At 35.7% G+C, this 18,970-nt stretch overlaps 1 protein-coding gene across 8 annotated transcripts in view; it reads left to right on the forward strand.

Moving 5' to 3' along the window:
* The window catches only part of AHI1 (Abelson helper integration site 1), a 127,083-nt gene that overhangs the window by 62,390 nt on the left and 45,723 nt on the right, over positions 1-18,970 (forward strand). For all 8 annotated transcript variants that reach the window (XR_015708079.1, XM_087774044.1, XM_087774046.1 and 5 more), the window contains exons 20-22: positions 10,622-10,680; positions 15,206-15,271; positions 17,606-17,768. Coding sequence is in view for 7 of the 8 variants with exons in the window: in XM_087774044.1 (XP_087630170.1) it covers positions 10,622-10,680; positions 15,206-15,271; positions 17,606-17,768 (288 nt within the window). In the remaining variant the exon portion in view is untranslated. The remainder of the gene's footprint in view (positions 1-10,621; positions 10,681-15,205; positions 15,272-17,605; positions 17,769-18,970) is intronic.

The raw sequence follows: 18,970 nt of genomic DNA on the forward strand, positions 1-18,970 counted from the left end.
AAGATAATTGTGCTACTGTTATTTGGAAAATCTGGAGTGCAGTACCCACTTAATGCACATCTACAATATATCACATCATGTGTACCTTGATAACAGTACTTTATTGGAAAGTTGTTTTCCTTGTGCTAAAGAACATAAAGGACTCTTCCATCTTTTTTTTTTGTCTACTCATACGTGTAAAGGATCTTCAGCAATTCAGATTGTGGTTTGAAGTCAGAATATTCCTGGAAATCAGCTTTTCTTACCAAAACAAATCATTTTCAGGGTAAGTTCCAGGAATCCTGCAAAGAGAACAACGAGTGTCCAGGGTTGTCTGTATCACCAATTCTTGAGTTAATAATTTGGCACATGTGAATGTGCAAAAACCATCTAGGAAGATTTAACAACTGTGTGCTTTTATGTGAACAAGGCTATTAAGGCATGTGCTTTGAGAGTTCCAAACTTAGAGTGTTACTAGACAGTTTTCTGTGTTTTGTATAGTTGTTTGGTCCTTTTGAAGAAACAAATGTTTGTGTAGCAGTTAGCAATTAAGTCAGTTTTAAAGAAACCTAGGTATCTTTCACAATGCATAATGTATAAAAATGGGTAACTTTCATAATAAGCTATGGAGAAGAATTTCCTGTCCTTGAATATTCAGACCTCAATAATCCCCTTTCTCTTACTCATGAGTATGAAAACTTAGTAGCTGCTGGTTTCTTGTGGATTTTGCGTTATTGGAGATGCAGTATGAGCACAGTATTAGCGATTTTAGTTGCTGCTGTTAGTCAAACCAGAGAGGATGGGTGATGTAACTAAGCTTATATGTTTAAAATACTGCAGTTTTTATCAGTTTGGCACTACCTGTATGATGATGTGAAAAAAAGTGCTCATGTTATTGTATTAAATACTTATCAAATTGTATTCCATGATACTATAGAAGATATTTAGTCAAATGGTATTTCTGTATTCATTCTGAATTTAATTTTCATTAATATTTTTTATTACATCTTTAGACTCGCTGTGCAAATAGTCTTGTTTGTAAAATTCCTATACAAATAAGATACAAATTCACTGGGTAGGACTGTAACTTTTACTTGCTGGCTTGACGCTGAGGTAGTGTAAAGTCTTACTTTCTTCTAATACCAGTTGCAGTGATTTGGGTTGCTGATTGAACCTTGGAGAGAAGTCTGTTCTCTCTGGGATATCCAGAGTTCTGGAAATGTGGTCTTAGCCCAAAGCTGGGCACAGTCCCTCTTTTATGAACCTGCCTTTCTTGGTTTTCTGTCTTTTACCTCTCCTCAGATCAGGTACCACTTTGTAAATGAAAGGGAATATTGCCTCCTTATGATGGTTTTTTTTCTAAAGTTTCCTTTCCATGCTTATTTTTTGCATATCCTCCACCTAAGACCCAAGGAAAAACCTGTCTAGAACGGATTGCTTTTCAGCTCTTTGTCAAACGATAATTCAAGCTTTCTACCAGGGTCTCCTGTACTAGAAGGTGGCCCTTAATGGGCACCATCTTTTTTACTTTCTCCAAAGTAGCGTAATATTTGGCATCCACATATTTGTATAACCAGTGTAACTTCTGCTAGAGTACTTGCATGGTGGGTGACAGTTGAGAGTATAACAATAGTGATACTTTCTAAAAAGCATTCTAAAAATCCACTGCTGTAAAAGTAGTAGCAGGTTGCTGTTGCATTCTAGAAAACTTTGTGGACCTTGTAGGTGAAGGAAACTGCAAAAATCAACATCACTGAAATCTGTGCCCAACTGGATCTGCAATGTGTTGCTTTAATGTTGGACTTAACTTTTCAGTGTATTTTCCTCTGTAATGGATGATACCAATATTAGTCTCAAGCTCTTTGTCATGGATAATTTACAAGGAATCGTTTTCAGATTTTGTTCCCGAAGTTGCTACAGGCCATTATTTTATTTCCATATACAGTTGGAAATGAATTAGAAAGGACTTACTTATTCATGCATGTTCTAATCACTGATATGTAGAAAAACTCTTCTTAGTTTGCTCATAAATTGTCTGAAAACTCGAAAGTGTGCATGCACAAAAACTCACATGTAGTAGGTTGATTTCGCCACACACATGTTGTCATGCAATATCTTCCCAATCTAGTTTCTGAACTACAAAATGGAAAGTAAACATGGGAATGTATTTTAAAGACATAGCGTTCCATTTCTGAAAATACAATAATAAGTGTATCTGCTATGAACTTTTTTTCTTACTCTTTTGGTTTTAGACCATATTAAAATTCTTATATAATGGTTTCCTCATCTAGTGTCTGCCAATGGTCCTGCATTTTTCAGGTTTAATAATGTATGAATTGTTTGTCAATGTCATGGAACTTTCTGGTAGTATTTTCTCAAAATTAATATTCAGTACTGGCTGAAACTGCTAATGTAATGGAGAAAGTAGGCTAGGTACAAACTGGTGGCTGTTCTGGTCATGATAAATACCTGGACTATCAAGCTGACTTATTTTTTCCAGCATATTGCATATGATGTTGCTGATACTATTTTTCCTTGAATGCAAATGTTAGAAAAATGCTACATATGTTCTTCAAGCAGTTACAAGATTTTTTTTTGTTTTGTTTTGTCAAGACTTGATTTGACATTGTGAGGCTCCTGGGTAATATAGAAACTCAGTAGTTCATGCAGTAACTGGCTATTTTTTCTTAGCTGAGAAGACTTTGCATTGCAAAAAAAGTTAATGGCTGATTTTGAAAAGTATTTGTGGTATTCTACGCATATTTCCTTACAGCTTTCCATTTGTAGAGCAACAGGCTAATTTGATTTAAGCAACTGTGTTGCTGAACTTCAGTTGTGGGAGGAACCATGCAAAGTAAATGACTTTGTTTTCCATCCTTGCATATTTTTCATTCTTTGTCTTTTATCCCTAGTCAAGTATGTTTTTTAAAGACATGTGTAGACCTCCTGAGGTCAGTAGATACTTGACTTTGAGAGTTACAGATAGAGTTAAATTCTATTTAACTGTATGACATAGAAATCAACTGTATTAATAAATCGAATTTAACTGTACTACATATTTTTAGGAAACAGATAAGCATAAATCCTGCTTGAGCTTCATTTCCTCTGATTCAGGGAGGGTAAGTTAATGCAGAAGCAAAAATATTACCAAACCCAGAAGTGGAGGGGACTGCAGTTTCTATAGTTCATGAAGTATTTTTCAATAGGGTAACACCACAAGCTTTATTTAATATAATACAAAATAAGTTTCTTTTCAAATTTAGTTTAGTTTGCTTTTAAATAGTCCTGGTGAGCTTAGCAAAACTAATAATGACTTTCTCAGGATATCTGCAGCACTAGAAGAAAAATAACTCATATTAATACAAAGTATGCGTCATAGTCTGCATTTTCCTTCCATCTTTTTTAATCTGCTATCTAGAACTTGTAAATGATATTGCCAATCTGATTTCAGAATGCTGATGATATCTGTGCAGGTTTATTGACATTTGCTGTAGAGTCACTTTCTGTTCTCTACACTGTAGAAAGAAACAACTGGATACTATAACCCCTGCTCATTTTCAGTTCTATCTAATGCCATTATGATGTAACGTTAGAGGTTGTCATAAATTAGCACGTTCCTGATTAGCATGAATTCAGTAAATGTTCTTTACTTCAAAAGAATGCTTGGGACACGTGCTACTACTTGCGTTGTTTATATATGGTACTGTAGAAACTTAATATTTGCAAGAAAAATGTAAGATGATGATTTGATAAGATTACTCAGAAATAATTAGGTAGGTGTGTAGGCTGCTAAATGTATTTGATTTTAATCTCTAATTAAAAAGTTGGATTTTTTAATTGTTTTTGTGATGCAATAGTTTTTACTTCATTATTCCTTCTGTAAATAGGGGCCAAATTCTGCCTGTTCGTTGTGCCTAAGTACAGGATAAATGCGTTGGTGTGAAATAGTATTCTCCTCAAAGCCAGTGACAGACTATCTCCATAGTTCCTTCTGGAGGGCTGTTCTAAGATTCAGAGCAAATACACGTTTGTGCCCTTGAACCAGGAATGAAAATGATGGCTAACCCTGAATGAATATCTCTATGCATTCTTTCGGCTGATGGTAGATACAATTATGTTGTGGGATATGGCACTGCCAGAAGCACAGTGGTTTTTTTGTGTTAGTACTGTCTGATTCTGAGGTCTCTTATACGAGGATTAGAATTAGTTGATGTTACAGTGAAGGTATCTCTTTGGGGATCTACAGGTGTGAATTCAAGCCTTGCTCCATGCACTGCTCCAGTGTTCACTTAGCTCTGCTGCAAGAGTGTACTTGGCCATTTGGGCTGGGGAGTCCAACCAGATGGAGTAGCTGGGGAGTCACAACCAGATGCAGTAGCTAGAGAGAACTGTACCAGTCCTTGGATAAGAAAGTTACTGTGTTTAAGCACACTAGACCAGTTGTCTTTCTCAGTTTAGGAAGACTGTGACTGACTCATGGTTTGAGAAGCCAGAGCTCCTCTAATACCCAGAGTTGGGGCATCTACTAGAAAATCGCGTGCTGGTCTGAAAGAAGCTGCAGCAATATGTGTGGCACTGCATGGTACTGAATTGTATAACTCCCTGGAGTTACTTTTCTGGGTAACTGTTTTTACTACCAGCACTTAGTAAACAATTGGTAAATATTGCATACTTTTTTTATTGAAAGCTTATCCCTCCGTGCAGACTTTTCTCTATAGTGTTTTGAATGGCGACCACAGCCTGATCTATTGACATAAGTTCCCAGGTTTCTTTCATTTTGTTAGTTTACAAGTTTTCATTGTATTAATGGGGATGGGGAAGGGAAACAAAAAGAAGTTATGCTTTTCCACCTATCAGCACAGCTCTCTCTTGGTTTAATTGGGGTAGGGAGGGGGTTGGTTTTTGTTTTGTTATGTCAATGCCATCTAGATCAATCTCTCCGCTAACTGGAAGGGTGACATCTGGCAGCAGTAGAGCTAAGGCTTCTCCCTCTCTCATTTTTTAAGTGTATATAGCATAAAAACAGCTCTCCTATCCGAGAGATATTCTAAATATCCAAATTAACAGAAGTTTCTCTATATAACTTACAGAAAGTAAGAGAGTAAACAGAAGGATTTTATGTTTTGGTTTTAAGTGGATAGATTTAGGTTAACAAATTGGAACCCCACTTAGAAAATGAGAACAGCATTGAGGAGATAGTTCAGTCTTTCCAGATGCTCTGATAGAAGAAAAAAGTGGGGAAAAGACAAAGAGAGGTCTAGTAACAGCATGGGCTCACCTGACCTTGAGTAGACTTCTGTCAGTGCAGAATACATTGCAAGAATCTTATGTGTGTTTGTAGAAGTCCTTTGCATTCAGTAGTGATGCCGTCACAGCACTATTCTACGTACACCTAAACATAGCATGTGAGAACCATCTATTTTGAGAATATACATTTTAAGCGGCTTGCAAGATATGGGCTCTCAAGAGAATTAACCATTTCCTTTGGCATCATATTAGTTACAAAGAGAACACTATTTTAGAAAGAATGCTAAAAACACTCTGTTCCTTGTCTTACTTTGAACTGCTTTTGAATGTAGTTTTCTTGCTTTACCTTCAGCCAAATGTGTTCCAAAGTAGTTTTAAAAGCTGTATTACAGATTCAAATTCATTGAAACAGTTTTCAATACACTTTGGTCCTATCCATTCTCCTGTTCAGTTTGGAATATGTTCAAAATCATAGGTGCTAGACTAAGTTATGTAGAGCAGAATTTGAAGTAGGTTTTCACCTACAGCACTGGCTATTAGTAAAACATCTGTTTTGCTGGTAAAACAAAAGGGCACGCATGTGTTAAGTAGGTGCATCCATTCCTTCAATTTTTTGTGAACTGCATCTGAAAATGTTTGCAGTGGGTTTTGAAAGTATTTGTGATCCTGTGTTTAAGTAAAGGAAAACAAGTTCTTATCCAATATATAAACAATCTTTTTATTTAATGAATTCTGTTTGATCTATTAAAGCATAATTGTCATGAGGATAAAGCCTTTGGGGGAAGATTAATATATATTTAGATCATTACAAAATGATCTTTCCCGTATATTATACCTAGCTTGAAAAATAAATTTACAGAAAGAACTGAGTAATACTGCTCTGAAAGCTTATACTTTAAAAAAAAATCAAAACTTTCCCTTGAAGCCTGAAGTAGAGATTATACTGCATACTAAAAGATCCTTTGGTCACAAAGTTCATACTTTTGAATAGGTGACTGTGCTGAAAACATAATTCTGTTTACTGGGAACAGTTTTAAAGCCACAGAAGATGAACAGGAAAAGGACTGAGCTGATATACACATATTCATCTCTCATCTGAGTTGACTTTTTTTCCCATTGTTGTTTATTTGGGTGTATTTTAACTATGCCATGTTGCAAGAGGCCACAATATAAATTATAAGAAGAATGTCTGCAATGCGAAATACCATTTCCTAGAGGCATAGTTTATTTTCATCTTTCAGGATTTGTTTGTGGGTTTTTTAGACATGAATAATTAGTATAAACTTAAAGTAAAACTCAATTAAAAATACAATAATGTGGAACTGAAATAGGTAAGAATTTTTTCTCTCTGTATGCTTTAGAGGGGTTCATCACAGAAATGTCTGAATGTTAACTGTTGTTCCTGTCGTCTTAGTTATTTATTTGTTTGTTGGTGTTCTGTGATTTTCTGAGGTTTTTCCAGGATAAAGTTTTGGATTATTTCATTAACTGTAGATTCCATGAGACTGGAATCCTTCGAGATTTATGATGCACAAATACCTTTATTAATTAACAGAATTAATTTATCAAGAGCATTTCATGAAGGGAGAAAAAGCCTTCTTTTGAAAAGGTAATTAAAATATACATTCTGTAATGAATGGTCTCAGCCTCTATTAAAAGAGGAATTTTTCAGATAAACGTTTAATATTAGGTGATTGTAGGCACTCCAGTAGGATAATAGTGGAATTACGTGACTCCCTAGAAGGACTTTTTTCCCCTGTTCTGGCTCTTTTGCTATTAATTTAAAACAAATATAATAGCTAAAGATACTGTTATTTAATAGGGAATGTTCTTAATTATTTTAAGTGCTATTTTGGGGCATTGTTGCTGTTATCGTGTAAATCTCTGTATAAATCTAATCTGTTTGGAAGTGAACTCATCCATTTCCTGTGTATTTCGGCCCATTTAGAATTTGATCAATTTACAATAATGTGCTTATCTAGAGAAGAGGGTAGTTTTTCGGTGAAAGCGTGCAATAAAACTGGGAACTTGGTAGTACAGACGTGTTTTGGACAGGAGGACAACTACTTGGTTTCTGTCATCATCTTTTCTCTTTAGTTACAATTATACTGGCAGATGATACATTGCCAGAAGTGACTCAGGGGAACTAAGGATAGACTTTCAGTTCACTGTTCAAATTGTACGGGAAACTGATAGTTTCTGACTCCCTCTCAAGGCAGACAGCTACATTGTTTTTCAAAAGATACCAATTCTTTGGCAGGCATTTACCTAAATCAGCACATGCTTAGACTCACAAAATTATCATAGCGAGAGGATTACGTGGACCATAAAGAACATCTATCCTGCTGTTAAATTTTGTCAATGTGAAAATTCTGATCATTTGAGAAAAAGGAACAGCATCTATCATTTTGAGACATCTAACATCACATTTAGACATTAGGAGTAGGTTCTTCTAGAAATGATGTACAGGAGACCACTGAAGATCAATGCAGAGTAATAGGGAGTACAGTAGTTCAAATGGTAATACTTTCATAGGGAAGATTAGCTTCTCAAGACACATGGGGTTTTGAAGGTGAAGACAGCAAATGCTGTTAATAAAGATTATTGGAGAGTTCAGGAAAACTCTCTGAATCAATAAAAATGTTTCTTCATTACTGATTCTGAAGCATCCTTAAGATAAGACAGTCTAGGTAATCTGGGTGTTGGTTTTTTTCAGGTTTGACCTTACAAGGGATTTAATGACCTTTATATAAGCTCAGGCTAAGTGAGAGTCCCAACAGGTCACGGTGTCCTGTAAACTTCATTTTTGGATGAAGTGGAAATGTCCTTCTGCAATCCTGACCTCAATTTCAATAGCTCACTCTAGCAGTTGAAAAGTTAGCACAGCCTGGATCAGAGATAAGCAAAGCAAGCACTGCTGAGGCTGTTAGTCACACCTGCGCGGTGTCGTTTACATGCTTCATCAAGCATGGAACCACGTCAAGCCAATAGCTGTGTACAATTGCTTTAAAAATCTACTGCATCGTTTGAGAAAGAAAGGATGGATATTCTCTTGCTTGCTGAATGGGCCTTTTTTGGTGAATGACGAAGACTTGAACAGTTTGGTTTGGTTTGGTTTTTTGTTTTGGTTTGGTTTTTAGTATGACTGCTCTGAATGTAGGCACTACTAAAGAAATGCTTGATAACTGAAAACAACTAATGGATAAGACTAAAGACTGGTTTGGGGTAACCAATAGGTATGATCAATATGAACAAATAGCATTGGCTCTCTGGCATGTAGAATATTTGGACCCAAGTGCGCTGTGGTCTATTTAGTGTTTACACCTCAAGCAAAGTAATAAGAATTTCCTGCTTGTTTTGGAAGAAGGCTCTAGTCACGGAAAACGCTAAGTCAAAACCGGTGCCAGCTGCTAGAATTCAGCACAGTGCTCCTTATAGCTTTGAGTTACACGTCTGTCGCTTTCCTATGCTTGCAGCAGAACAGGTCTGCACTGCCCTTTATTCAGGCTTAATTGGGATACCAGTCTAACCATAAAGTTTTCACCTGACAAGCAGCTAAATATAGAGACTGCACAGGAGTACCCACATACATAAACATACACTCCATAAGTACTTGGTGGTAATACACCTTTTCCTTAGGAGAACAAGAAAGTCAATGATATTACTGATAAAAATACAGATTTTTTTTTTTTAATTAAAGTTTGAAGATTTTGCCAAACAAGCAATTGTTTTCATCATCTATTTTATACAGCTTTTATCTTAGAATGGGTTTGTGTGAGCTGACACAACACTACAATGCTCAAATTGAAAATCCTATGGTAGAATACTTAGCTGTCTAAAGAAAAAATATTTTTTTATCATGCAGACTTTTTTTTTATTCAAAGAGTTGATCTTGACACTGTTATGCAATAGTATATCCATATGTAGTATCATATCTGTAGCAGCTCATTTTATAACTGTATGAGCACGTAGATAACAATATTAATAGGATTAATATCCCCACTGACTTTTGGTGTTAGTGCTGAACAAATGTTTTAGCAAATAGCTCATTTTAAAAAACGGTAAGCTTCAGGTCTGCTGTCTTTGAATTCAGAAAACGGTTTCTATTCTCATCTCTTTTCTCAAAAGAGATGGAAAAAAGTAGTAAAAATCAAAGTAAGCCTTTCAAAATGAAGCATTTCAGAATTTATACAAGCTTTTTTGAAATAATGAAATTCACAAAAATTTTCATTTATACAGAAAATTGAAAAATCAATTATTGCACATATTGAGGATTTCTCACAGGTACAAAATTATTCACATGCAGATCTGCAGGAGCATGGTTTAACTATGATTGATTGAGCTTGCAGCTTTTCTTATATTTACAAATATCTAAATATCTTAATGATTAAACATTTATAGTAAATCTCCTGTGAAAGTCCAAACCACTAGGCTTTAGAAAGTATACTGTAGGTGGAGTTGTGCAAGCTTCCTTGTGGAGCTGTGCCAGTACAGGGGAATCTGGGTCTGAAAAGTCCTCTTTATTCACATACTGGACTCCTCAAGAGTAGGCTTTTGGCGTGGCAAATGAAAATGAGTTTTCAGAACTTATTCCTCTTTGAAAACAAAACTTGTTTCAAATCTGGTGTCTCTCAGAGAAAATCCAGTGAGCTTAACTCTGTGTTGTCTAGTATCTCTCTACTTGAGAAACCATTCTCCAACGAAGCAGTAGCATTTTTCACTGTCGTGTTCAACAACTTTCAGATTTTTGTATCTTTTCTTTTTAAGATGTTTTCTTAAGTATACAGCTGAGGAGACCAATAACAAAGAGATAAATCCATAGATGATGAAAGGATTTTCCTGAGCTTAGTAGTTAACATAATAGTTTGAAAAGAATTTACAAGTACTTGTTCAAATGCACTATGTAGAGAGTGAATAAAATAAACAGCAAGATGTGTTGTGATAGGAACTCAGATGATCAAAGGGAACTACTGAATAGGCATAGTTATTCTTTCAGATAAAATAAGGAAGTAATTCCTTTGAGAGTTTTTGTGATCATTTCTGTTGGAAAACTTTGTATGCATTACTCGGAAATTCAATGAAGAGAAAAGCAATACAGCCTAGATAATAGTGGCAGCTTTGAGCACGAGGTGGCATGTGGACATAGCTTGAGCTATTTCTCCAAATCATTTGAATGGAAATATTGGATTAGTTAACCTTGTGTCAGGTCTGTTAGTTAAATAAACCCTCCAACTGTTCCTGACTGAAGGATGCATAGTTGTGACTGAAAGATGCTACTGCTTTTCATTAGAATTTTGTCAAACATATCCTGCTAACATAATGATTTTAAAATAAAATGGTTTATTCGATGGAAAAGGATAACAAGCAGAAAATTCATAGCCTTTTCTTTTCACAGGGTGTTTCAGCCCAGTAGGAAATCCTCTTAGCCGAACACTATTGGGTAGACTACAGACGGTAAGGAATTCTATCTTTGCAATTTTTTTTAAATTCATGTTTAACTATAAAATGTCATTATTCACAAGTTCTCATTGTAGAGAGGTTTTTTTTTTTAAATCCTGTCTTTATTCAAAAAGAGGTATCTTCAAGCAAATAAAGTATAAATTGTTCAATCAGTTTTAATGTTCTCCATCATAGCAAGCTCTATAACATTTTTACAGGATTAACTGTTTTGGAAAATACTAAATAGCAGCTAATTTGAAATATTTTTTTTCTGAGAGGGTTAAATTAAGGTTTTTAAACATTTTTGTTACTTTTTCTGTTATAAATGCAGTAATATATGTTATAAGTGCAGGTAAACTGAGTAATTTACATCAAGAAAGTAGTATGTTTACAAATGACAAAATAGTTGAAGAGGTTTTGAATAATTTCAGGAGCTGGAGTATTTCACATACTTCTGAATTGATCTTTTTTCCCCTTTTTTTTCTTTCTTTTTTTTATCCCTGTAGGCTTTACTGCAGCAGCTGTGTTTGCATTTCTGTTTTCTGTTTGTACATTGCAGGTTTCAATAAAGTGCAGCCTGGCACAGTTTTGTTTTTTTTCCTCTAGGCAGATTATAGATTCCCATGCTCATTAAATATTGAAAGGCTGTAATCAAATAAGGATTGTAGTCATCTGAAGCCTAAGGAAGTAACTTTACAGTGTCTACAGACAGATTAATTAAGACCAAAGAAGAGTACATTATTCTTAGCAATTAATACTTTTAGAATAATTTTAATTTAGCTATTAATACTGTCCTTGTACTTCTGTTTCCCATAGACTAAATTTGTACAGTTAGGTGTCCTGAGCTAGGAGTGTGTTGACAATTAATTGGACCAGAGAACAAGAACAGAAATACAACAGCGCTAGCAATATCCAATTATTTTATGCTATGTCTCAGTTTATTTAGCATTTTAGTTAAAACTTCAATTACTGGGGTAAAGAGATTGCATGACATTCTTAGGGAAGGAGAGGATTAAGTAAATTTCTAACCCTCGAATTCATAAGGAAAAATGAAAACAATAGAGCAACTGTAAAAGCTCAGATTGATTCTGTAAAATTTTTAAACGTTTTAAATATTATCTCACTTTTAAGCCAGTCATGGGTTTTTTGAGCACTATAGGTTCATTTCTTATTTTGTCTCCTTCTTTTAAAAAAAAAAAAAGCATAAAACAACAACAACAACAAAACCCGAAAGGTAACAGTCTCAGAACCTAGGCTGTTACACACTGAGGCACAGATTCACTGAACAGACAAGAGAAGTTTGAACACTCATTCCCTGTGTCTTTACTGGAGTGTTTGCACAAGTAATACTCCCCGTTTCTCTTCCATTCTGGCAGATAGCAGGTATAGGGAGGTGGAATGGAGAGAAGCAGTGGCACTGTGCAGCATCCAAGAAATAGATGTTTGTCCTTTATGTCACTGAGTCTGTCACTCTAATGGGAAAAGGAGGGAGGGTGGCTTTGGCCCTGTATGCACACACATTGGGGTTCACTGTGGTATGTGTAGTGTCTGCCCGAGATTAATCTTAGAAAAGCTTATTTTCCAAGTGTAGTTATTAAGAGTTAATGACTAATTAGAAGTGAGTCTTAATCTGTATGTTTGTTCTGTTACAATGAAGTGTGTTTCCATATAAGGAAGAAGCATATGAAACCACTGATAGACTTTACATTTTTCCATATTTTTTCTTTAAAATTTGATATTGTGGTATTTGAAATATATTTGTTCAGTAGTAGAAATGAAATGCTGAAATTTTTACAGAAAAGGCAGTAATAACATATCACTTGTTCTTACTCAGTGCTGCTTCTCCTAAGGAAATGAATGCTGTCTAATGCCCAAATCCCGTTGGCTGCTATACATCTGCATGAATTAAAAGCAAAACCTCCATTACCACAATCACTGAAACTGCCCAATTAAAAAGAAGCCATAAACATTTTAATTAGTGTTGTTATCAGGAATCAGTGACACTTGATACAGCAACTTATTTATCAGCTTACTCTTACCTGCAATGCTCTCTTTTGTATTAGTGTCTTAAAACATTTTGTTTGTTTGTTTTTGTGTTAGAAACGTCAAGGCTATCTAAGTGGGTTAGTCGTGGATAGCCAGCATGATATTCCATGGTCTAGAACTCTGCATCAACTACTGGATCGGTTTATCTTCTGAGGATGTTCCTTACACTGAAAGCCCCTAACAGCTTTGTTCAACCCAAATCAGCGTGACACGGCAGGCTTTTTCAGCAAACATTTTGATCCTGTTTCTCACAGGTGGTCTGACTCCCAAAAAGACCAGCTCCTCAGAACATAACTGTAGCCCCATGTCTGCTGTGATGCAAGAAAAGGCTTAACTAGTTTCCATCTTGCGTTAAAAAAGGGGACATTAATATTGTCTTAAGAACGATGTATTCATACACTTCAGTATGTCTGCCGCTTTTTTGGAATCCTGAAAATGTGGCTTAATCTTGTGACACGATGTTAAAGAAATGATGTTTCTAAACTGAAAGGCCAGTAGTTTTTACTGGGTGTTCCTTGCAGTGTAACTGGTAGTTGGCACCATTTGAGAAACGGCACGGCACGCCAGAGGCAGCTCTGCTGCCTTGCAGTAGCTATGTTTGTGAGTAGCTATGTTTGTGGTAGGCAGCATGGCAATTCCCCTGTCCCGCTGGAGGCAGGGAGCATGTGCAGCCCATGACATAATCGGAGTATCTCTTTAAGAGGGAACTCTTTGGATTGTTGTTGCCTTAAAAGTTTAACCCAGTGTCTGAGAACATTCAACATAGTCTCAGGATGACTCATGGATTTTAGCTTGTTATTTCCAAACAGCTTGCTCTCTTCAAGCTCTTCTTATGTTGAGTGTTTCAGAGCACATAAATACTTTATTAAAAAGAGAGAGAGACAGATTGAGACACAATAATGGGGCAATATGAGTACCTGCACTAGATACCTAAATAATACTGCTAATAATTCTGATGAATCATTTTTGAGCAACAGGAGGCACTCCCATCCCACAGGCTAAGCACGTTGCCTGCACAATTCTCTTAACCTTGAGAATGGAAAATGAGAATTAGCTGAAACCTGTAAGGCAGTGCTAACTACCAGTAGACCACTGAACAAGCCACATACTCTGAACTGCAGCTCCACCAGTCTTTGTTCAAAATTTGTTTATCAAATCAGGCAGTTACTTTTTCCCCCCCCTCCTCTGTGCATGTACATAATTATTCAGAACTCTTTAGGTGGTAGGCTTAGATGTTCTGGTAGATGATAAGAACGGAGTGCAACTGTTAGCTTTTATACTGCGTTCATCTCTGTGTACTGTGTGTGTGTCTGTAACTACTGTGGCAATACCCAAGCAATCTGGAGACTGGATGGAACCTCTGTGTTCAGGGTAATCAGTGAAATCCCATATGGGATAAGCCTAGCTAAGTTAGGAAAACAATGTTGAGGGCAAGAATCTCTGTTCTAGAGAATGCCATTTATTCTGCTGAGAATTGCAGTAATGATGTTCCTTGGATCACCGTAATAAAAAAACAGAAAATAAAAGGAGCAATACATTTTAGATATATATTCTAAAAAAGCAAGAGAAGACAAAGAAGCTCATGCAAAAGACAGTTAAAGGAGGGGCTGTAAAATATGAAAAAGGTGAAGTACGTTGGATAGAAATTATCAAATTTAAATGTTGTTTATAATGTGGTACAATCTGTTATGGGTGGAAATGTTGTTTACTTCACAAAGCTTGCATTTGATTCTTCTGTTTTAATTGCTGTGTAATATTTCTATTCTGCATTGTAGTTTGTATCCTTTGACACACACAAAATCTAGGGGAAACTGGTTTCCCCTCTATGAAAATAGGACATTGAAAAAAATTAAGTAACACCAGCAAAGGACTTCCATCTCTTCCTTTGTTCTAATTTGTTGTTCCTCTGCTACTTTTCATAATTTTTCTGTTCTAGATCTTCTTTCAGCTGAAGAATTCTATTGTTTGACAGAAATCGAATTTTGTAGGTACAGGCACATCCTAATTATTGGGTAATATACCTGCTATTCCTTTGAGTTTTTTGGAAGTCTGAAGAGTAAGTGGTAAAGATAGAACAATTAGAATTAAAAGGAAAGTATTGGTTCTTAAGACCAACCTGAAATTCTCCATTATATGAAAGTGGCATCTTTTGCATACTGGTTCAGAGGTGAAGTTCACTGCACCAACTTCTTAAACATGTACTGTAGTGTTTGCAATGCAAACAAGCTTAGACCGCATAGTCATCAGTCCTCTGTCTTCCCCCATGTTGTCTTTAGTGTAGAGTACATATTTGAAAAACTTAGTATCTTTTTCTAAGTATCTACATAGCCAATATTACTCAGTGTTGCTTAACGTCACTTCTGCTTTTTCTTTTTTTAAAAAAGTATTGTATTACAGATAATTCTTACTGTTTTACAGTAGACATGAAAATACTCAAAATGATAGTTTATCAAAATACTTCATATTGAAGTTTTAAAATAATTTCTTCTTCTAGAATGATGACTGCCTGACTGCACTGGGGGTGAGAGGAGGAAGCAGTTGTCCACTAGGGCAAGAGACGGTAAGTATTATGTAATCTTTTGCAGTATCTTGTATACCTGTTAGACTGTATCTGTGCTTTTGAAAGCACATTCTTTTTTTTAGCATGATCCCAAGGATTTTTTTTGCTACCCTAGGTTTTGTAGTTCTTACAAACATGTTCATAACCACCATAACTACATTACTGCTGATTTTATATCACCCTTGAAAAATAATTTTGTAAAATTTTGATGAATATAGATTTTATTCTTTTTTTTGCTCGAACTTGGACCCAGACAAAATTTAACATGTCTGAATGTCACACTAGAAGAAATTCCATTGCTTTGGGCATAATTGTGAGTGGTTTACATTCTTCTTTGGTCCTGAGGTGCATTTCCTGTATCTCCTTATACTCATTTTCTGATCTCCCCAGAGAATGTAATGGCAATTTCCACATTTCTTTTAAATTGTCAGGCTTGCTTAACCGTTTGTATTACAGGACACATTGGTATTTTAATTTTTTATTTCTAGGAGACAGACAGTGGGACTTGCTTGATTGGTTTGAACTGTTTGTTGGCAGTGTTTCCATGTTACTAAATTTTTGTAATTTTTTCCGAAACCCGAAACATTTGCACTAGACCTATCTTACAAAAGACACTGCAAAAAGAAGTATTTGTTGCTCTGCCGTTCATTGTTTTTCATGCTGCCAAGTAATTAGTGTTACATTCCTCTTTTTTTTTTTTTTTTTTTTTGACCTTAAGTGACCAAATGATTTTCACAGTGCTATCACTAAGGAAACCGTTGCCCCTTAACTGAAGTGGGCACTGTTAGAGCACCCCTTACTGGACATGATCATGCAAGCTTCCAGTTCTGTACTGTTTATGTATGGTGCTCTTTAGTATGTTTTAGTTTGGTTCTATTTTATTGTAAAGTTCATATTTCTATACTGTCAACGTCACCTGCAATTACTATATAAGCTTTCCTAATGCAGGGAGGAGAGTTATGATAAAGGATGATATATCATTGTATAGCTTCTTTATAAAAGTTCAGGATTACTGAATGCATATTTAGATAAATTTCCTGTCTTCTGAGAACTATGCTGATACTAAGTCTTTGATGCTGACCAGCTCACAAATTACCACATAGAATTTGCAATGGTAGAATCATTACCATCTTTTCCCATTCATAACTGATCTAATCTGTTTAACTGATGACGTGGAAGTATGAAAATACAAGTGACCTTGGCTATATTTTTACACGCATAACTTGCAGGTTATCTTACTCAAAATAGAAATACAAATATAAAAAGCACTGTGCAGTGCAGTTCAGCAGCTTTAGGATTTAAATGCATGCATGAGTAATAAAAAAAGGAAGTGTTTTCTCCAAATCCCTATCTTCATAGTAACTTTGCTGTCTCCTTCAATCCCCTGTAAGCTTCTATCACTCCTAACGATCCCTGTTTCTGATCTCTTTACTTACAATTTCGTAGAGGGATCTGAGGTCAAGATTATATGTAGGGAAGCAGCGTTCTTTGTGTAAAATAGATCATAATTTTGTTCTTCAGTTATGATGAGGGAAGTGAGCAATTTGCTTGTTCTTTCAGTTCACTTGTTTTCAGTCTTTTCTGCTCTGAATTCATCAAGACAGATTTTTGTTCATAGGGCATAGGAAATAAATGAGAAATTATACTTGATATTTTCATATTCAGGGTAGAAAGTAGGCTTCTGGTAATGTATTCTATGTATGGTGCCGACCGCTATTAGTACTATTTTCCAGAAAAGTATAGATGCACTGTATTTCACTAGCAAATGGATTTATTGTGTGAAATGGAATATAAATGTATTTTTGGCAGATATTTATGAAATTGTATATGTAAATCCTTATTTCTAAACAAAAAAAAAAAGAAAAAGTGAAGTGATCAAAACTTTGCAATGACATTTTTGTACTAAATTTTTCCTTCAGTAAAACTGTCATACTGTTGAAGTATTTATTTGAACACATATGCTTCCATGAGCACACACAGAATGGGATCTGAAGGTGGTGTAACAATTCTAAGAAAGTGAATATATGAAGTGTTTTTTTTTTTCCTTTTGCTTCACAAGTAAATTGCTTATAAAACTAACAGCTGCTGTTTTGAAGCTAATCTTAGTGAATTGAATGTTCTTAACCATTTCTACAATCCCACAGTCCTTTATCTTGCCTCTCCTGCTGCTTTCCCACCACCCCTGATCCCATTAGCAAAACTTGAGACAGCCTCAGCTTTTACCAAAGTGCAGCTTTGGTTTCAGCTGCTTTTCTGCAAGAGGAAGTGAATGTTGCGCTTTTTTCTCTGTGGCATGGTTGTGATAAAGCTGTGGTGCTCTTATCTCTCTTTTAGGTAGTGGCTCTTTATGACTACACAGCGCATCGATCAGATGAGCTAACCATCCATCGCAGTGACATTATCCAAGTGTTATACAAAGATAATGATAACTGGTGGTTTGGCAGCCTAGCAAATGGACAGCAAGGCTATTTTCCAGCTAATTATGTGGCTGGTGAAAGTAAGTTTACTGCTGTCTTCCTGGTATACCGGTGTGGGTCTAACTGATGGTCCAAGATTTTACCATGCTGTACTGCTTATTGTTCTGAAGATATGAATAGATGTAGCATGCAAATAGCATAATGATGACTTATTGTGATGCAGAAATTGTATAAAGTTAGCTAACCACTTAGCAAGTTGACATACCTGACTTAGGAGGGTATTGGCACTTAGTTAAACATTCCAGCTTATATAGTACTGGCTTACTTATCAGTCAACTGGATTGCTTCCTCATCTCTTCTTACGTATAGCCACCTGGTTCATGCCCTACCTTGGCAATGTTTTAGGATGCATCAAAGCATTTCGGAGACATCTTAGGTTTTTCTTAGGCAGTCTCTGTGAGATCTAACCAGTTACTTTTGTAAAAACTTTTTAATTTCCCCCTGCTCTAATAGAAAATGCTCAGTTCCCAAATAAGTGGATTTCAGTATGACATTTTAAAGGAACAGTAACGGTTAAATCTCATATCTAAACATTGAACTTGCTACCAGGTCCTTGTCATTAAAGCAGTTTTGATTAACCTAATACAGACAAACCTAAATGAATCTGAACAAATAATATAGGAAGCATCCTACTGAGTCAACTCATGTAAAGATGCTCAGTGTCCTGACAGTTGTTAGTATTCAGCTTACGGACATAATGTGTGGTCGCATGCTACACGGAATTCATTTGCCTTCCTAAACTATCAAACTATCAGTTATACTGGTGTTTAGAAATCTTTTAACCCAATATTTCTCAAGATGTTTCCCCCCATTTTGTAGTTCCTCCCTCTGTCTTTCAAGTGAAGTCTAGTATTTATGCCTCTTCCCTAAAAAAAACTTGGACATAACACTGTGCTAACTTGATTATGATAATTAAAGTTAGCTTAACTGCTGCCCTTCCCCTTTGCACATCCTGTGCATTTTCTCCTTCCTTTCTTCCTTGCAAAATAAGCCAAAGAGCAGTCTGTAGGAAGAGTCTTCAGTGATGGCCTGTTGTTCTTAAAAAAAAAAAAAAAAAAAAAAAAAAAAAATTTGAGGCAGTTATCCAACTATGCAAAAAACCACTGGTATATAGTTTACTATTTCAGTTGGTGACCATCTTATTATTGAATCAAAAGAAATGCATGTGATACATTCGTTAAGTATCAGCTGCATTGCTGTCAGTGTGGACTTTGTTCTTAGT

Source organism: Nipponia nippon, unplaced genomic scaffold (genome assembly GCF_047370975.1).
Source record: "Nipponia nippon isolate SJK-2023a ecotype South Korea unplaced genomic scaffold, ASM4737097v1 scaffold_4, whole genome shotgun sequence".
Classification (NCBI taxonomy): Eukaryota; Metazoa; Chordata; class Aves; order Pelecaniformes; family Threskiornithidae; genus Nipponia; species Nipponia nippon.